The sequence below is a fragment of the Mugil cephalus genome, chromosome 17 (assembly GCF_022458985.1).
Source record: "Mugil cephalus isolate CIBA_MC_2020 chromosome 17, CIBA_Mcephalus_1.1, whole genome shotgun sequence".
In the NCBI taxonomy this organism is placed as follows: Eukaryota; Metazoa; Chordata; class Actinopteri; order Mugiliformes; family Mugilidae; genus Mugil; species Mugil cephalus.
Genome location: NC_061786.1, coordinates 24,171,788 through 24,189,473, shown reverse-complemented (window position 1 = coordinate 24,189,473; position 17,686 = coordinate 24,171,788). Strand labels below are relative to the sequence as shown.

At 47.7% G+C, this 17,686-nt stretch overlaps 4 protein-coding genes across 6 annotated transcripts in view; 2 read left to right on the top strand and 2 right to left on the bottom strand.

The window, feature by feature from the left end:
* tyro3 (TYRO3 protein tyrosine kinase) overlaps positions 1-3,099 on the bottom strand; it is a 13,165-nt gene extending 10,066 nt beyond the window's left edge. The window contains exons 1-4 of the mRNA XM_047611372.1: positions 2,896-3,099; positions 2,136-2,319; positions 1,121-1,221; positions 893-972 (exon numbers count right to left, since the gene is read on the bottom strand). Coding sequence (XP_047467328.1) covers positions 893-972; positions 1,121-1,221; positions 2,136-2,319; positions 2,896-2,959 — 429 coding nt within the window. The 5' untranslated portion in view covers positions 2,960-3,099. The remainder of the gene's footprint in view (positions 1-892; positions 973-1,120; positions 1,222-2,135; positions 2,320-2,895) is intronic.
* A 423-nt stretch (positions 3,100-3,522) lies between these two features.
* lrrc57 (leucine rich repeat containing 57) lies at positions 3,523-6,531 on the bottom strand. The gene is made up of 6 exons (XM_047611160.1): positions 6,267-6,531; positions 5,635-5,817; positions 4,992-5,127; positions 4,647-4,915; positions 4,386-4,571; positions 3,523-4,111 (listed from the first exon to the last, which is right to left on the bottom strand). Exons 2-6 carry the CDS (start codon positions 5,716-5,718, stop codon positions 4,070-4,072), a joined length of 717 nt encoding a protein of 238 aa, XP_047467116.1. The 5' UTR covers positions 5,719-5,817; positions 6,267-6,531; the 3' UTR covers positions 3,523-4,069.
* Positions 6,532-6,864: 333 nt separating this feature from the next.
* haus2 (HAUS augmin like complex subunit 2) lies at positions 6,865-11,561 on the top strand. 2 transcript variants are annotated; one of them, XM_047611158.1, is made up of 7 exons: positions 6,865-7,014; positions 8,019-8,132; positions 8,207-8,305; positions 8,953-9,022; positions 9,518-9,650; positions 9,722-9,830; positions 10,652-11,561. In XM_047611158.1, exons 1-7 carry the CDS (start codon positions 6,880-6,882, stop codon positions 10,754-10,756), a joined length of 765 nt encoding a protein of 254 aa, XP_047467114.1. In that variant the 5' UTR covers positions 6,865-6,879; the 3' UTR covers positions 10,757-11,561. The 2 variants fall into 2 exon arrangements, with proteins under 2 accessions (XP_047467114.1, XP_047467115.1); XM_047611159.1 differs by lacking the exon at positions 6,865-7,014 and adding an exon at positions 7,886-7,905.
* Positions 11,562-11,624: 63 nt separating this feature from the next.
* Positions 11,625-17,455, top strand: srp54 (signal recognition particle 54). 2 transcript variants are annotated; one of them, XM_047611142.1, is made up of 15 exons: positions 11,625-11,745; positions 12,964-13,070; positions 13,168-13,259; positions 13,338-13,422; positions 13,556-13,660; positions 13,771-13,895; positions 13,975-14,125; positions 14,209-14,357; positions 14,433-14,533; positions 15,284-15,370; positions 15,459-15,532; positions 15,623-15,731; positions 16,363-16,533; positions 16,633-16,728; positions 17,341-17,455. In XM_047611142.1, exons 2-15 carry the CDS (start codon positions 12,993-12,995, stop codon positions 17,430-17,432), a joined length of 1,515 nt encoding a protein of 504 aa, XP_047467098.1. In that variant the 5' UTR covers positions 11,625-11,745; positions 12,964-12,992; the 3' UTR covers positions 17,433-17,455. The 2 variants fall into 2 exon arrangements, with proteins under 2 accessions (XP_047467098.1, XP_047467099.1); XM_047611143.1 differs by having other exon boundaries at positions 11,668-11,779.
* Positions 17,456-17,686: the final 231 nt, after the last annotated feature.

The following is a 17,686-nucleotide window of genomic DNA, read 5'->3' as shown; positions in this document are numbered from 1 at the left end:
CTAGAGGAACCAGAGGAACCAGAGGAACTAGAGGAAACAGAGCAATGAAGAGGAACCGGAAGAACTAGAGGAACCAGAGGAACTAGAGGAAACGGAGCAATGAAGAGGAACTACAGGAACTAGAGCTATGAAGAGGAACCGGAAGAACTAGAGGAACTAGAGGAACTAGAGGAAACAGAGCAATGAAGAGGAACTACAGGAACTAGAGCAATGAAGAGGAACCGGAAGAACTAGAGGAACTAGAGGAACCAGAGGAACTAGAGGAACTAGAGGAATTAGAGCAATGAAGAGGAACCAGAGAAACTAAAGGAACCAGAGGAACTGGAGGAATCAGCGGAACTAGAGTGATGAAGAGGAACTAGAGGAACCAGAGTAATGACAGGGAACCAGGGGAACCAGGGGAACCAGAGCAATGAAGAGGAACCAGAGGAACCAGAGCGATAGGAGGAACGAGCATGAAGAGAATGTGAGTAATTTATGGTATTACATCAGATGAAGATGTACATGGGACTCACCTATGATGTGGACCACTTAATGATGGACTCACCTTTGAGTGGACTACATAAGTGGACACTATGATGGGATCACCTTGATGGGACTACCTTTAAGTGGACTACCTTAATGTGACTCACCTATGACGTGGATCACCTTTATGGGAAAGTTCGGTCCTGGACACGAGAACCCATGAGTTCTTGGCTTCACAGTAAAACTTGATGCTGCTGTTAACACCTGAAATACAGCACACGCCCCGCAGCATTGTGGGTAATGCAGGAACAATGCGGCCTAGACTTCCCATCATGCACCTGGGCCATGTGACTCGACGGAACTGAGACGGAGAGACGACCTAGGACTCCCTGGACTCCTCACAACAGCACTCCACGGATCAGGGAACCACAGCAACACAGCTCAGGTTGAAAGGAGAGTTGGGCAACGAGGCAACGTCCTGGGGCTCCTGGAGGAAGTGAGGGACTCCTGGAGGAGGAGCAGGAGGAGGAAGCGGAGGAGGAGGAGGAGGAGGTGCAGGAGGAGGAAGCGGAGGAGGAGGAGGAGGAGGAGGTGTGTTCAGGGTCTTAGCAGATGGTAGGTTAATCTGTGTCTGTGGTGTGTTCAGGGTCCCCACCTTCCACTGTGATCCAGGCATGTTCAGAGGAGAACGTCAGATCCTGGAACTCCACCTCACACCAGTACTGACCCGCATCCTGGACCTGGACCGACCTTACACTGGAACCAGAACCACAACATCAGAATCTCACTAAATCTCTATGGATTCTGAACAGACGTCACAACCATGAGACGGACGTTCAGCTCGTTTCGTCTCGGTTTAAAGCCACAGTGATGACACAGAACCAAAACCTGAACCAGAACCCTGAGCAGCATGAGCCGCGGGCTTTAGGACCTGGTCTGGGACCGGAGGCGTTGAGGTCCCAGGTGAGATGACTCTGTCCTTGGAGGCAGGTGAAGAGCAAACGTCCTCTATTTATGACTCGACTGTTTCCACATCAAACAGAAATGAACCAGCAACAACAGCTTCAACGCGACTCCATGATACTTTCACTCGATTTAACCAGGCAGTGTTTACATGGGTCACATCTGGCTGATTGTTAGTTATAGATTATATATATATATATATATGTGTGTGTGTGTACATACACATGTGAATACATATTCCTGTCTGAGGCCATTAGCCTGTACAACTCCTCACTCTGAGGGCGTAAAACCCAAATTATTTATTTTATGTGCGATAATTCATGTTCACCTCATCTCTTAGGAACACTGGTTTCACTTCACTTATACTTGTACATATTGTTTATATATATATATATATTTCCTATATTTGTTACATTTGCTTACTCATCCTTATTGTCTCCTACTTATTGTAATTGCTCTTTGTAAAACTGTTACACTTTGGGTTGGAGCTGCTGTAACGAAAAGTAATTTCCCCCTGAGATCAATAAAGTCATTCTGATTCTGAATGGTTGTCGGTCTCTGTGTGTTAGTCCCAGGACAGACTGGAGACCTGTCCAGGGTCCAGGTGGCCCCCCCTCTAACCCCATGACATCTGGGATAAGCTGCAGCCCCCACAACCCCAGCGAGGATAAGAGGTGGTAGAAGAGAGAGAGGAACATGTAGTGGACCTGTGTGACGTCTCCCAGTGCTGCTCCCCCAGGGTGAGGAACACCTGGTCAGTACTGTATAGCTTCTCTCCGTCCTTCATCCAGGTGATGTCGGGCTCCGTCACCCCCTCCACGGCGCAGCCCAGACGCACCTCGTTCCCCTGAGACACCGTTTGATTGGACGGCTGCTTCGTGAAGCGGACACCTGCAGAAAGGGGAGGAGTCAGAGGTTACTGATCAGCTGCTCTACACACCATCACACCTGGATCAATCAGAAGAGCAGGTGACCACTCCTCCAGGGATGACATCATCAGCTGCTCATCAGGTGGTGGTGATGACATCACTGTTGATATGACACCAGCATGTTGTTAGACCCTAAACCAAACCTGAAACTTTGAGTCTTCAGACCAGACTCCATTCAAAAAACCTTTAGTTTAAGGGTCTGGGTTAAGGAAAGTGTCTGTCAGCTGTGTTTCAAGTTCAGGTTCTGGTTCTGGTTCGTTCGGACACCAGCCTCCCTGTTGATTCGGCGTTAAACTACAGGTTTAAAGTGAAGTTAGTTTGAGGATGTTTGATCATTTAAGTTCACATAGAGACTTGCAGGGTGAACAAAAGTTGAGCCGAATTGATCCGAATCAACCCGAGTCTGGTTCCGCTTTCTCACTTCGGACGGTTCTGCTGTGAATCCGGGTCACGACCTAAAAATTGTAGAATCTGTCTTTTCACTGGTGGAATTCGGCGGTTCATTAGCTGCTCTGCTAGCGGCTACAATCACACTCACCGTCCCCGCAGCTCCCCACCAGAGTCCGGGTTAAAAACACCAAGATCCACAGCAGCCCCTCCATCTTCTCACCTCCTCATCTCCTCACGGAACCGGGACTCACAGGAACCGGGTCAACTCGCTCGGCTCGGTTCAGTCTCCAACTCTGAGACCGGAGCCTCAAAATATCCCGGAGAACGAGTGGAGTTAGTGGTGGAGGGGGAGGAGGTGGGAGGAGGGAGGAGGGAGGTGGGAGGTGGGAGGGGGAGGAGAGACGAGGGGGGAGAGACCGGGGACAAACAAACATCAGGTTTCATTTCTTATTCTGTTTATTACAAAAACCTTTTAAAGTTGTTGCTGGGATTTCTGTTATTTTTTTATTCGTGTGATTTAATTGTTTAATATATAAAATTATTTTATTCAGAACTCATTTAGAAGATTTATTATATTTAATTGTTTTCATTTTTATCAGTTGTATTTTAACTTCTACCTTTTTGTTTCTCACCTACCATTTAATTTAACAAATTCTTTCCATTTAGCTTTTTATCACTATCAGCTGACTCCTGGTGGCTTTTACTGCGCATGAGCGCCGCCTGCTGGTGTTATTAATAAAGGTTCATGAACTCAAAGACTTGAGATAAACACAAATAAAGGAGCAGTTGGTGTTTAATGCCGTTGAAATTCATCACAAACATCATCAGAACGGATTCATCTTCCCATTAAATCACCTGCCTCCTTCAGAATACAACATTAAATCAGACAAACTGGGCTAGCTGTTAGCTTAGCTAAGTGTAGTTAAATGTGATTTGTGCTAACTGGCCTAGCTTAGCGGAGCAGCATTATTAACAGGTGGTCAATAATCAAGGCTCTAACATACTATATAAATAATACTAATAGTAATAATATATGATCATTAGATGAATGGACTTCAATGAAACATCCAGCTCGTCTGATCTCTGTCCATCCCTCAGTGAACAATCGTTTCACAGCGACTTTTCTTCTTCTGTAGTATTAAAACAGTCTCTTCCTGCCTCCGATGTGGGGGGGTGGGGGGGGGGGTGCTGTGAGGAGGACTGGCCGCTGCCTCGAGTCTGGTTTTAGCAGCAGCTACATGGGGATGAAGCGAGGTGGGGGGGCCTCTGTGCACTCCACCCCCAGGTGGCGCTGTGGGCTCAGGACTCCTTGTCGAGGGTCTTCAGGTGAACTTCTTCTTTGTGGCGGTGAAACGCTCCATGTACTGGGGAGTCAAAAAAGTTCTCAGCTCAGAGGTTTGTTACTCATTTTATCTCAGGTTCCTCCACCGGTTCTCGTCTAACCCGAGATTAACTGAGCCGACCTGAAACCGTTCCTATGATCCACAACTCATTTATAAAAGGTTGTGTGAAATCTTACTTTTCACACATTTTAACTTAGAAACGGGTCAAATTTGACCCCAACACAATATAAAGGGAAACTCTCCCCCCAGAGGATCTAATCTGACCATAAAAACATGACTGGGTTCTGGTCCTGACCTGGTCGTATCCTTCGAGATCTCGCAGGTTCTTGACCTCAAACAGGTTTCCCTCCACGGAGAACAGAGACACCTGGGACTGGGTCAGGATGGACTGAGGGATGGAGGACAGCTCCAGACAGTTCTCCTCCAGACGCAGGACCTTCAGACGAGGACACCGAGACACCTCAGGGGACACCACCGAGATCTGGACCGGGACCAGAAACCTGGTTAGTACCCACTCCTCTCACTCAGCTGGTTTTGGGTGCAGTTCTGAAAGTACCTGGTTCTGGTTGAGGTTGATCTCGATGGCCTGCAGCTCAGACACCTCAGGTGGGACGTTCCGGATCTGGTTCCTGGACAGGTCCAGCAGGTCCAGGTGTCTCAGGGTTCCTAGTCCGGAGGGAAACTCTGAGATCTGGTTCCCAGCGAGGCTGAGGGTCCGGAGGGCCTTGAGCTGGCCCAGGGCCGGGTTTAGCTGCTGGATCCGGTTCCCGTTCAGACTCAGGGTCTCCAGTTTCTTCAGCTTCCCGATCTCACTGGGCAGACAAGCTGAGGACAAACCGGGACACGGGTCAGTCTGGAGGCTGTGGGGGTTCAGTTCCCAGGTGCAGAGGTTCAGACTCACTGAGACGGTTTGAGTTCATCGTCAGACTCTTCAGCTGCAGGAAGTTCCCCACGGAGTCAGGAAGAATCTCGATCCGATTCCCCGACAAGTCCACCGTCCTCAGGTTGGACGTCAGTCTCTGCAGCTCCTCTGGGAACTGAAACAGACGGACAGGGACACGGGGGACACATGGACATGGGGACAGGGTGATTAAGGATCTTGAAGTATCTTAAATGACTGTAGACAAGATCTACAGTCTAAAATGACCAGGGGCGTCTTCTTCTTCTTCTGTGGTGTCGCACCGTTGTCAGATGAGTGAGTGGAGCGACTCTGTCTCAGAGAAGTGACGTCTTGAGACCTAGAAATGACCTACATCTGTGTTTAAACAGAGATACACACTCTCTGGCAGCTTTAGCTTCACATCCAGACCAATAACAGAAACACAATATGAAAATATAAACCACCACATTAAAAGCCCTAAAACACCAGAAGAATGAAACTATGAGGATGTGAAGGATTTTATTTAGTGATGAATTATCTGAGACTAGTTTACATCTTCTCCTGGTTCCTTGCGTTTTATTCACCAACTAATGAATGGATCCGGTGTCTAACCTGTAAAATGAATTAATTGCTGTGATGTTGACCAGTTCTCAGCTCCTCTCACCTCCTGCAGACCTTTCCCTGTCAGCTGGAACACTCCTGTCTTCTGGGAGGTTTCCAGGTGAGACTTCAACGCGCTGTTCCCCATCTCCACCGACAGCCAGGTACCAGCTCAGAGCCTCACTTCATCTCCTGCTCCTGCTCCTGCTGCTCCTCAGAGGGAGTTATGGATCCGCTGGACGAATCCCTGCAGGACACAGAGGTTAAATAAACCTTCACTGGTTCTTATCTAAAACCAGAGAAAACATCCTCTGTGCTTTTATTATTTAACAGAATCAAGAATAATTTATGTGCGGACATGAAGAGGCTTTGGGCGGTAGGTCCTGTGATGCGAATGTGAAAATAAGAAAAAGCACTGTAATAAATAAATAAATAGAAATAAAACAGAGCTGCACTCACTAAACAGTGTTGTGATCACGTGACCTCAGAGATATATTAAAAAAACATGGAAACAAAACATTTGACATTTAACTAAATCTCTGCTCCTTTTATGAATCTATTATGTCCAGAGAAAATCTTTTTAATTAATCAGCCCGTTCAGTATCACACAGTTTTAGCATTAGCTTCATTAGCAATCCTTCGTTACCACGCTAACGCTAGCTCAGATAACAGGAAACAGTTGTTTTTTTTACTTACGTCAGAGCGACGGACACTGAGCTGCGTTTTATAGTTTAACTTTTAAAATGTCTTGCAATAAAAAGAATGAATTTAGATGAAAGACGGAGAAGTTAGTTGAGATAGAGAGTATCCGCCCTGGTTCCCTGAACGGCTCTGAGGGCTCAGCCAATCAGGGCAGCTGCTTTCTGGGCTCAGCCAATCAGGGCAGCGGCTTTCTGGGCTCAGCCAATCAGGGCAGCGATCTGTCACAGGTCACTTCTCTGCACATGCGCACTTTCCAACACAGACGGTCCTGTAGAAAACAACCGAGTCAGTTATTTTTATGAGTAAACAGTATCACAACAAAAAATGAATCAGAATCAGAATCAGAATCAGTAAAAACTTTATTTATCCCCGAAGGGCAATTGGGATATAGAATAATACAAACTTACAAAAAACCAGCCAGGGGAACGAGAAGTTAACAACACAGAGGACCAGAATACACGTGATCAATAATATAATGTGAGTCTCCTCCAGAGACAGATCGTGTGTGACCACAATAACTGTCGGTTTTCCCGAGAACTTTACAAAAAGTACAGTTTACACCAAAACCTCTACAGCAAAAACAGAGGAGTAATCAGTGAGTCTGCACATGCGCACTTTCCAACACAGACGTCACTTTTACTGCACATGCGCACTTTTCAACACTGCCGTTTATGTTCGTAGAAGAAGAGAAACAAACAAACGGGCGGGTTTAGTTTCCAGACGAGATCGTTCCGATAAAACGGTAAGAAAATCAAACACCGAACCAGAACCAGAACCGGAACCAGAGGAGCTCTCAGCTTTCAGGTTTCTCTGCGTTCCGGTTCGTTCCGAATCCAGAGGAGAGAGTTCGGGTTCAACAAATCAATTTTATTTCTATTGCGTCAATAATAAGTAGTCTCAAGTCTCAAGACGTTTTACAGAATAAAGCCTGAACCCTCCAGAACAGCACGAAGGAAGAGACCAGAACCAGAACCAGGACCGGCTCATATGGAGGGACCATCTGTCTAAGACCGGGTAGAGAGAGACAAGAGATATAGATCCATCTGACTAAAGGGTCCATGTAGAACCTGATGATGGTCCAGAGACCGGATGTAGAACCTGATGATGGTCCAGAGACCGGATGTAGAACCTGATGATGGTTCAGAGACCAGATGTAGAACCTGATGATGGTCCAGAGACCGGATGTAGAACCTGGACTGCTGGAGGCCAAGGAGACTGGGCAGGTTGATGAGACCAGGACTACAGATGTAGTTTATGGAGCTCCACAGGAGGAGAAGAAGATGGAGGAGGGGGGTTAGCATGCTGCTAACATACTGCTAACATGCTGCTAACATGCTATACAGGAGCAGCACAGAGCTACATGAGTAGTAGTAGAGGAGACATTAGAGGACATGTCCTCAGTGCATCGTCCCCCTGCAGCCTCGGCCTATAGCAGCATCACTAAGGCTCTAACTATAAGCTTTGTCTAAAAGGAAAGTCTTAGTCCTGACCTTAAACGTAGAGACTGTGTCTGCCTCCAGAACCCAAACTGGGAGCTGGTTCCACAGGAGAGGAGCCTGATAGCTGAAGGTTCTACCTCCCATTCTACTTTTAGAACCTCTAGGAACCACAAGCAGACCTGCACTTAGAGATGGTAGTGATCTGTTGATTCAGAGCGTGTTCTCTCTTCATAGAAATTAGTTAAATAATAATCACAACCACAACATGTTGATGCTTGCTTTTATTCTCTTGTTATTCCATCTTCAGTTCCAGATGAATCAGAGGGACTCCTCCTCCTCCTCCTCCTCCTCCTCCTCCTCCTCGCTGTCTCCAGCTGGTGTTCTTCTGTCCAGATGTGTCTCAGTAGGAGCTCTGTCTCAGGTCAGACGTCACTGACTGTAAACATCTGTCTGAAGAGTCTGGTCTGTGTCCATTAACATCTACATCTTCCTCAGGAGGACCTCGACTCCTCCTCTTCAGACTCAAGCCCCGCCCTCTCCCCTCACCTGCAGGAGGCAGAAGAGCGAATCAGAATCCAAAGAAACCTGGACCAGGTATGAACTGGATCCACTGTATTGTATGTAAACTGGACCTGTACACTTTTTGCAAATTTTATCTCGGCCTTATTCTCTTCTTATGTATCTTACTTTACTTTATTCTTATCTTATTCAATTTTCAATTTTTTTAGTTTCAATTCAGTTTTGTTTATATAGAACCAATAACAACACAAAGTGTCTCAAGACGCTTCACAAAAACCAGCCTGAAACCTCCAGAGCAGCCTGAGGGAAAAACTCCCTTTAACAGGAAGAAACTTGGAGCAGAACCAGCTCATATGGAGGAACCATCTGCTGAAGACCAGCCGGGTAGAACCAGAGAAGATAGAGAGAGAAGAAGAACAGGAGAAACAAGATAAACAAACTTCTGTCATAGATACAAACATCAAGCTGAAGGAAACATGTAGGATCTAGTAATATAACACATAGCTGATGATCTGTGACAGTTTGTGAGTATAACAGGAATCATAACTTGGACCAAGTAATTTCCCTGCGCGGATCAATAAAGGGATCTTCTTCTTCTTCTTCTTCTAAATATTAGGACCTGTTTTTATGTCATATTTACGTCCTGTGTCTGATGGAAGCAGCTGTTTATTTATTTCCTGATTAGACGTCAGCGTCATGTGTTTTATCTCCTGTTGGTGCAGCTGCAGCTTCAGATTGAGCTGCTGAAGGTGGAGAAGAAGAACGCAGACGTCGCCCACACCTTCCACCTCAGTGAGTTTGTTCTTATTTCCTGTGTTATTTTGGCCTATGCGTTTGGGTGTAATGTTAACTGTATTTCCCTTTTCTGCTAATAAGAGGGTGCTCAGTGTGTAACATAACGATGATAATTTCCACACGTTATACCTTTAAAGACTAAGTTAACCAAAATGTTTTAAAAAGCACCGTGACGGCGTGACACAAAACATCAACAGTAACAGTAATAATAGTAATAATAATGGGGGGGGGGGCTGCTCTAGAGTAAATGATGTTCAAGTTCCTGTTTATAATCTGCATTTAATCATCAAACATTTTAATCGTATGGTCTCATCTGTTCATAGTTCACATCATATTGTCCATGTGCTATAAACCAGCCTCTTATATTCCACACTATCTATGCTCCTGACTGAACTTCTGGTTAATGATGAACTGGACTTAGATGATCTGGACCTGAACATGTGGAATGACATGAAAGTCTAGTCTAATATGTTGACCTGTGCCCGGCCTCAGCTGGGAGGCTCCAGAAGCTGCAGATGTTGGGGGAGCATCTGCAGGAGCTGCTGAGGAACCAGAAGAGCGTGAGGCAGAGACTGACGAGGCCCCTGGATCAGACCAGCCTCCCGGTCCAGGCTCACCTGCACAGGTAGACGCTGTCTCCATGGAAACCCTGGACTGTGTGGGCGTGGTCTGAGTGTGTGTGGTGTCTGGTTTCAGAGAGGTGGTGGAGTCACTGCAGCTGATGATGGACTTCATCCAGAGTCTGGAGGAGAAGCTGAGCTCAGCCCATGAACACGTCTCCACAGCTGAACATCTGCTTCTGCTGGTCGGTCACAGTCTCACATTTAATCTAGAGCGAATTTAACATGTTAACGTTAATTAACCATCATCTGATTAATGTGATTAATGAAGCATCAGCAGCAGAACGACTGTGAACGTGTCTCAGTTTGTCCAAGTAGCGTTAGCGTTAGCACCAGCTGATCCGGTAGTGACAGGCAGCAGAACCAACCCATAAAGATGGAAGACGCTAAACAGCACGTTGGTCCTCTCCATGGGACATTTGAGGACAAAGACACCAAGAGGGACCAGTGGAGACACATAAAGTATCATCACACTCTGCAGGAAGGAGTTTTCTTTCCAGCTTCAAACAGCACATGAACCAAGCCAAGCATACGTTAGCCGGGGATTCTGCTAGCACTTGGGCTAACGCGGCTAACAGCTGGAGACAAACCAAGACAAACCAAGACAAAGACAAGCTGCCAATGCTGCTGCTAATATGTGTCCACTCCTGCAGCCACTGTTCACTGGGAGACACTGTTCTCAATAAGAAGCGTCAGCTCTCCTCTGGTTGGACAATGTCCACAAGTTAGTTTGTCTCCGTAGCAACAGGTTCACATTCATGTGGACACATGGTGGACAAAGAAAGACGTTCAGTGCAGATTTATTCTCTTCTTCCTGGAGTCTGTTCATCGTCAACAATAAAATGAATCAATAGAGATTAAACATGAAGGAGATTTAATCTGATTAATCTGGATGAATCCACATCAACCTGAGTTTAATCTAATTAAACCTTTAATGGTTTGACAGCTCCAGTTTAAACACATTCACGTTTCTCTTATGGTTCCTGTTCATCTCTCTCTCTGTCAGAACACCTCGCTCGCCCAGCTCCTGGACCAATCAGCAGAGACGGAGGTTTTGTCCAATCAGCTCCTTCAGAAGCCGGTGACCTCTGACCCCACAGCTCCATCATAATCCTCCTCTTCCTCCAAGACTGAAGCTGACATCATGTAACTTTAGTTTCTCACCTTTGACCTCTGACCGAGAGACTTTCACAATAAGTGCTGGAGGTTCAGTTCAGCCACAAACACAACAGGAGAAGAAGAAAGAAATTGATAAACGAGGTAAAATTTTACCTGGAGACAACTTGATGATCAACTATAAGAAAGTTGGAGACGTTTCAGGACCAGGATCCAGATCCTCCTCAGCTCAGAATGATCATCATTCAGTTCTCATCAATAAAGGGATCACATGTTTTAGATTACGGAGCAGAAAGTGATGTCTGGTTTAGAAAATGAATAAATGTACAGCAACAATGTGACATTAATATTCTGTTATTTCATTTATTTAGTCGTGAATGATTTGGTCTGAGCTGATCGATGTGTCGTCTATTAGAGACTCTTATTTTATCATAACCTAATGATGAACCAAGACTTAACCCCCAAACATCACTCTGATGGTAGGAAACAGACAGAATCATAGCTCAGTGTCGGTCACTCTTGACTCTATTAACACTTCAGACTCTTTTATAATTTATTTGTAATAATATTATAAGTTTTTATATATTTTTTATTATTGTAGGAGACAGGTAATCTAAGAGGAGTAATCCTCAAACTTCCTCTAGTCCCTTAGACCTGATGATGAAATGTCTTCTCTAAACTCTACAAGTCCAGATGTTTTCCTTTGTTTGTTTGTTTTTAAAAAAAGGTGTTTGAATATAAACCAGACCGTGAGGACTGAGAACCCTCACAGACGATTAATAAATAATTATTCTAATTAATTAAGTTTTCTGATTCTGGTTATAAATCCACACACGCGCGCAGCCTCCAGGTGGCAGTGTCTCCCACAGCTGATCCGCGGCGTTAAAACCCGTAGAAGAAGAAGCAGCCGTAGAAGAAGAGCTGGTGTTTCTGATGACGTTTCTCTGGCGGAGTTTCGTCCCTGATAAAACTCATTAAATCTCGGTAAGACGCGGCCATTCTCTCCGGCTGAACCCCGGTAAGACTCGACTCTTTATCCCCGGTCGTGACCCCGGTCTTTAAATGCCGGTGACTCGGTCCGGTTCCGTAGAACACAGCGAGCTAACGGTTAGCACTCGGCTAACTGACGGCTAATCTTCGTTCAGTGTGAACGGTAGCTGCTAGCTGCTAGCCGCTAGCATCGCTGTAAACAGCTGACATGTTGCTGAGTCAGTCGGTCTGGTTTTTGTTGATTATTTTTGATTATTGGTGATATATTTTTTATTAGTAACACATACTGGTGACGGAGAACGAGTTTATTGATAAACTGATGTTAATTTGGAACCTTGAATGATGACAGGCTTGTTTCCTGTTATTCTTTCTCCTGGTTTTGTAAATGATGCCGCTACATTTATATTATATAGTGATTTATACAGAGCTGCTGGTGACGCAGGTTCACTGAGTTATAAACGCCTCTAACTCTAAACGAGTCTTTAGAGACTAAACCCCCAGAAACCGGTCCACCCCGGAGAATAGACCCCAGACAGAACCAGAGTGATGAATGAACTGAAATCAGACCACGGACTCATGGACAACACTCAGAGGTCCCCCTCCACCTGGAGGACAGAGGACGTCTTCCTCTGAGGACAAAGTCCAAAGCCAGAGGAGACAGATGGTCTGAGAGACTGAGACAGAATCTGATCCAGTCTGAACTTGTGTCCCCGTTCACACCTGGAGACTGGACCCAGGACTGATAATGGTCTAGACCATGGACAGGGGACAGAGGACAGGGGACAGAGGACAGATCAGTGGATCAGTGACTGGCAGCAGCTAAAGCACCCACACAGATTTCTGAACTGATAAAAATGACACAATGACAACAAATGTTCATTTTCCAGCTTCCTGCTGAACACACTCTGCTAACGGGGCTTTTGTATTTGGGGTTAAACATTTAGGTGGAAGTCGTGTAAAGACACTGATTCCAAAGTAATGTGGGTCAGGAGACGTCTCACACTTTGATTATTAAAAAGATAAATTAAATCTGTTTGAACCAAACATCTGATTTAACCAAGATGTAAACTCATTCAGGTTAAATTCTTCTAGAGGTTGAACTGGTTCTGGTTCTGGATGTTTTAGGTCAATGGACAGAAAATGTTTAGTTGTATAATAAAATAAAGGACAGAAACCGTCGGGGTTTAATGATTTTTGTTGATTCTGTCCCAGACTGATCCGGTTTTAACCCGACCGTCATCATGGTGCTCGCCGACCTGGGGAGGAAGATCACCTCCGCTCTGAGGTCCCTCAGCAACGCCACCATCATCAATGAGGAGGTAACCATGCAGACTCTGGACCCGGGCTCTGGACCGGGCTCTTCATTGTTGTCTAGACCAGAATATAGACCAGGTCTGTGTGTGTCCTTGTGTTCAGGTGTTGAACGCCATGCTGAAGGAGGTGTGTGCTGCTCTGCTGGAGGCCGACGTCAACATCAAACTGGTCAAACAGCTGAGAGAGAACGTCAAGTGAGTGTGGTCAGGATTCTGGTCTGGTCCGGTCCGGTCCGGTCCGGTCCATGAACTCTGTGCTCTGTACCCCTGTAGGTCTGCTATCGACCTGGAGGAGATGGCATCAGGTCTGAACAAGAGGAGGATGATCCAACACGCCGTCTTCAAGGAGCTGGTCAAGGTGGGAACCAGGGCTCTGGTGGGGTCATGTGACCTCCTCTGGTGGGGTCATGTGACCTCCTCTGGTGGGGTCATGTGACCTCCTCTGGTGGGGTCATGTGACTTGATGTAAGTTGTGTGTTGCTGTGTTGCAGCTCGTGGACCCTGGAGTTAAGGCCTGGACCCCGACCAAAGGAAAGAACAACGTCATTATGTTCGTGGGTTTGCAGGGAAGCGGCAAGACCACCACCTGCTCCAAGGTAGCCCCTCCCTGCCCCCCCCACACCTCTGTGATAGCCCCGCCCCTCTGTGATAGCCCCGCCCCTCTGTGATAGCCCCGCCCCTCTGATTGAGCTTCCTCTGGTTGCAGCTGGCGTACTACTACCAGAAGAAGGGCTGGAAGACGTGTCTGATCTGTGCCGACACCTTCAGAGCCGGAGCCTTCGACCAGCTCAAGCAAAACGCCACCAAGGCCAGAATCCCCTTCTACGGCAGGTGAGTCCCCGCCCACTGCCCCAGAGGCCCCGCCCACTGTGTGGTGCACTCAGGGCCCTCTGACCCGTGCTGCGTTCAGTTACACAGAGATGGACCCCGTGGTGATCGCCGCTGAGGGCGTGGAGAAGTTTAAAGGGGAGAACTTTGAGATCATCATCGTGGACACAAGTGGACGACACAAGCAGGAGGACTCTCTGTTTGAGGAGATGCTGCAGGTGTCCAACGCCGTGGTGAGTAGAGTGGGGGGGGGGGGGTAGGTGACTGTAGTGGAGGCGGGGTCTGATGGTCTGATGATGTGTCCTTGTTTCCATAGCAACCAGACAACATCGTGTACGTGATGGACGCGTCCATCGGCCAGGCCTGCGAGGCCCAGGCCAAGGCCTTCAAGGACAAAGTGGACGTGGCCTCGGTCATCGTCACCAAGCTGGACGGACACGCAAAAGGGGGCGGAGCTCTGAGCGCGTAAGACCATGATCCTCTGCTCTGCTGGTGATGTCACTGACGGCCGTCCAATCACGTTGTTGTTGTTGTTGTCAGTGTGGCGGCCACCAGGAGTCCCATCATCTTCATCGGCACCGGGGAACACATCGACGACTTCGAGCCCTTCAAGACCCAGCCCTTCATCAGCAAGCTGCTGGGTAACACAACTACTACACAACCACTACACAACTACTACACAACTACACCCAGCCCTTCATCAGCAAGCTGCTGGGTAACACAACTACTACACAACCACTACACAACTACTACACAACTACACCCAGCCTTCATCAGCAAGCTGCTGGGTAACACAACTACTACACAACCACTACACAACTACTACACAACTACACCCAGCCCTTCATCAGCAAGCTGCTGGGTAACACAACTACTACACAACCACTACACAACTACACCCAGCCCTTCATCAGCAAGCTGCTGGGTAACACAACTACTACACAACCACTACACAACCACTACACAACTACTACACAACTACACCCAGCCCTTCATCAGCAAGCTGCTGGGTAACACAACTACTACACAACCACTACACAACTACTACACAACTACACCCAGCCCTTCATCAGCAAGCTGCTGGGTAACACAACTACTACACAACCACTACACAACTACTACACAACTACACCCAGCCCTTCATCAGCAAGCTGCTGGGTAACACAACTACTACACAACCACTACACAACTACACAACTACACCCAGCCCTTCATCAGCAAGCTGCTGGGTAACACAACTACTACACAACCACTACACAACTACTACACAACTACACCCAGCCCTTCATCAGCAAGCTGCTGGGTAACACAACTACTACACAACCACTACACAACTACACAACTACACCCAGCCCCTCATCATTAAGCTCCTCCCCCTTTGCCTCCCCCAGGGATGGGTGACATCGAGGGTTTGATTGACAGAGTCAATGAGTTGAAGTTGGACGACAACGAGGAGCTGATCGACAAACTGAAACACGGTGAGAAACACACATCTACACAACACACACTGTATTGTGGGTATAGGCAGTGCATTGTGGGTAAATGTTGTGTGTTGTGTGTCCTCAGGTCAGTTCACCCTCAGAGACATGTACGAACAGTTCCAGAACATCATGAAGATGGGACCATTCGGACAAATCATGGTGACACAACAACACACAAACACACACATAGTCACGGGGTTAGTGTATGTGTGTTGTTAATGTGTTGTTAATGTGATGTTGTGCGTTCAGGGGATGATTCCAGGCTTCGGCACAGACTTCATGAGTAAAGGAAACGAACAGGAGTCAATGGCCAGACTCAAGAAACTGATGACAATCATGGACAGCATGAACGACCAGGGTAACACAACAACTACACAACACCTACACAACACCACACAGCATGAACGACCAGGGTAACACAACAACTACACAACACCTACACAACACCACACAGCATGAACGACCAGGGTAACACAACAACTACACAACACCACACAGCATGAACGACCAGGGTAACACAACAACTACACAACACCTACACAACACCACACAGCATGAACGACCAGGGTAACACAGCAACTACACAACACCTACACAACACCACACAGCATGAACGACCAGGGTAACACAACAACTACACAACACCTACACAACACCACACAGCATGAACGACCAGGGTAACACAACAACTACACAACACCTACACAACACCACACAGCATGAACGACCAGGGTAACACAACACCTACACAACACCACACAGCATGAACCATCCTAATCAATGGAAGAGGTTGGTGAGATGTGGAGTGGGTTAGAGGAAGTCCGGCTGTGACATGGTGTCCCCTGTGGTGTCCCCTGTGGTGTCCCCTGTTGTGTCCCCTGTTGTGTCCCCTGTGGTGTCCCCTGTTGTGTCCCCTGTGGTGTCCCCTGTGGTGTCCCCTGTGGTGTCCCCTGTGGTGTCCCCTGTTGCGTCCCCTGTTGCGTCCCCAGAGCTGGACAGTAAGGACGGGGCCAAGCTGTTCAGTAAGCAGCCCAACAGGATCCAGAGAGTGTCCAGAGGGTCCGGTGTCTCCACCAGGGACGTCCAGGAGCTCCTCACCCAGTACACCAAGTTCGCCCAGATGGTCAAGAAGATGGGGGGCATCAAGGGCCTGTTCAAGGGTGAGGACAGAGGGACGGGGGGGGCTTTGAGGAGGGGGAGGAGTTAAGGGTGTGTGGGGGAGGAGGCTAAGGAGGGTCTGAACCTGTCTGTGTCCTCAGGAGGAGACATGTCCAAGAACGTGAACCCGTCTCAGATGGCAAAACTCAACCAGCAGATGGCCAAGATGATGGACCCCAGAGTCCTGCACCACATGGGTAAGACTTCCTGGTCCCCCATTCACACAATTTATGCTCTCGCATTAACATAGACCAGACCCCAGGTAGACTCCAGGTAGACTTTAGGTGGAGTCGAGGTGGACTCCAGGTAGACCCTGGGTAGACCCCAGGTAGACTTTAGGTGGACCCCAGGTAGACCCTGGGTGGACCCCAGGTAGACTTTAGGTAGACTCCAGGTAGACCCTGGGTGGACCCCAGGTGGAGTCGAGGTGGACTCTAGGTAGACCTTAGGTAGACTTTAGGTGGACCCCAGGTAGACTCTGGGTGGACCTTTTGGTGGACTCCAGGTAGACTCGAGGTGGACTCGAGGTAGACCCCAGGTAGACCCCAGGTGGACTCTAGGTAGAGTCGAGGTGGACCCTACGTTGCCCCCTAGTGTTTGGGTGGAGCTGTTCCAGAGTGAACCAGACTAACCAGGTCCAGGTAGAGACTCAGACCAGAGTAGACTACGTAGGTAGAGTACGGCAGGACTGAAAGGAACATCCGCAGCATGTTCATGTGATCATGTAATGTGTGTCTGTGTGTGTGTGTGTCTGTGTGTGTGTGTGTCTGTGTGTGTGTCTGTGTGTGTGTGTGTGTGTGTGTGTGTAGGTGGCATGGCCGGCCTCCAGTCCATGATGCGTCAGTTCCAACAGGGCGCCGCTGGCAACATGAAAGGCATGATGGGATTCAACAACATGTGACCACCCTCCTCCAATCAGCTGCCTTAAAACTACATGTAGAGTTGAAGCTCCGCCTCCGGACAGGTGGATGGGAGGGGCTTAAAAAGATTTAAAGGAGCTGTCCAACATTTTATACTCATCATGGTCAAAGACTGCTCCTTTAAAAGGAGGAGGAGAAGGGGGGAGGAGGAGGGGGGGGGGGATAGAGGACGATGGGGGGGGGGGGGGGGGGTCTGGCCTTGTTAATTTAATTGTAAAAGATGTCAATGTGTGAA

Bases quoted from the DNA above. Each gene is read 5' to 3' on its own strand.
- haus2 (XM_047611158.1), top strand. From the start codon at position 6,880: ATGCGCACTTTCCAACACAGACGTCACTTTTACTGCACATGCGCACTT. The intron at 8,306-8,952 runs GTATGAACTGGA...CTGTTGGTGCAG, and splicing joins TCCAAAGAAACCTGGACCAG to CTGCAGCTTCAGATTGAGCT. The intron at 9,023-9,517 runs GTGAGTTTGTTC...GCCCGGCCTCAG, and splicing joins CGCCCACACCTTCCACCTCA to CTGGGAGGCTCCAGAAGCTG.
- srp54 (XM_047611142.1), top strand. From the start codon at position 12,993: ATGGTGCTCGCCGACCTGGGGAGGAAGATCACCTCCGCTCTGAGGTCC. The intron at 14,358-14,432 runs GTAAGACCATGA...TGTTGTTGTCAG, and splicing joins GGGGGCGGAGCTCTGAGCGC to TGTGGCGGCCACCAGGAGTC. The intron at 16,534-16,632 runs GTGAGGACAGAG...CTGTGTCCTCAG, and splicing joins CATCAAGGGCCTGTTCAAGG to GAGGAGACATGTCCAAGAAC.
- lrrc57 (XM_047611160.1), bottom strand. From the start codon at position 5,718: ATGGGGAACAGCGCGTTGAAGTCTCACCTGGAAACCTCCCAGAAGACA. The intron at 5,128-5,634 runs GTGAGAGGAGCT...CGTCTGTTTCAG, and splicing joins CAGGGAAAGGTCTGCAGGAG to TTCCCAGAGGAGCTGCAGAG. The intron at 4,112-4,385 runs GTCAGGACCAGA...TTGACTCCCCAG, and splicing joins ATCTCGAAGGATACGACCAG to TACATGGAGCGTTTCACCGC.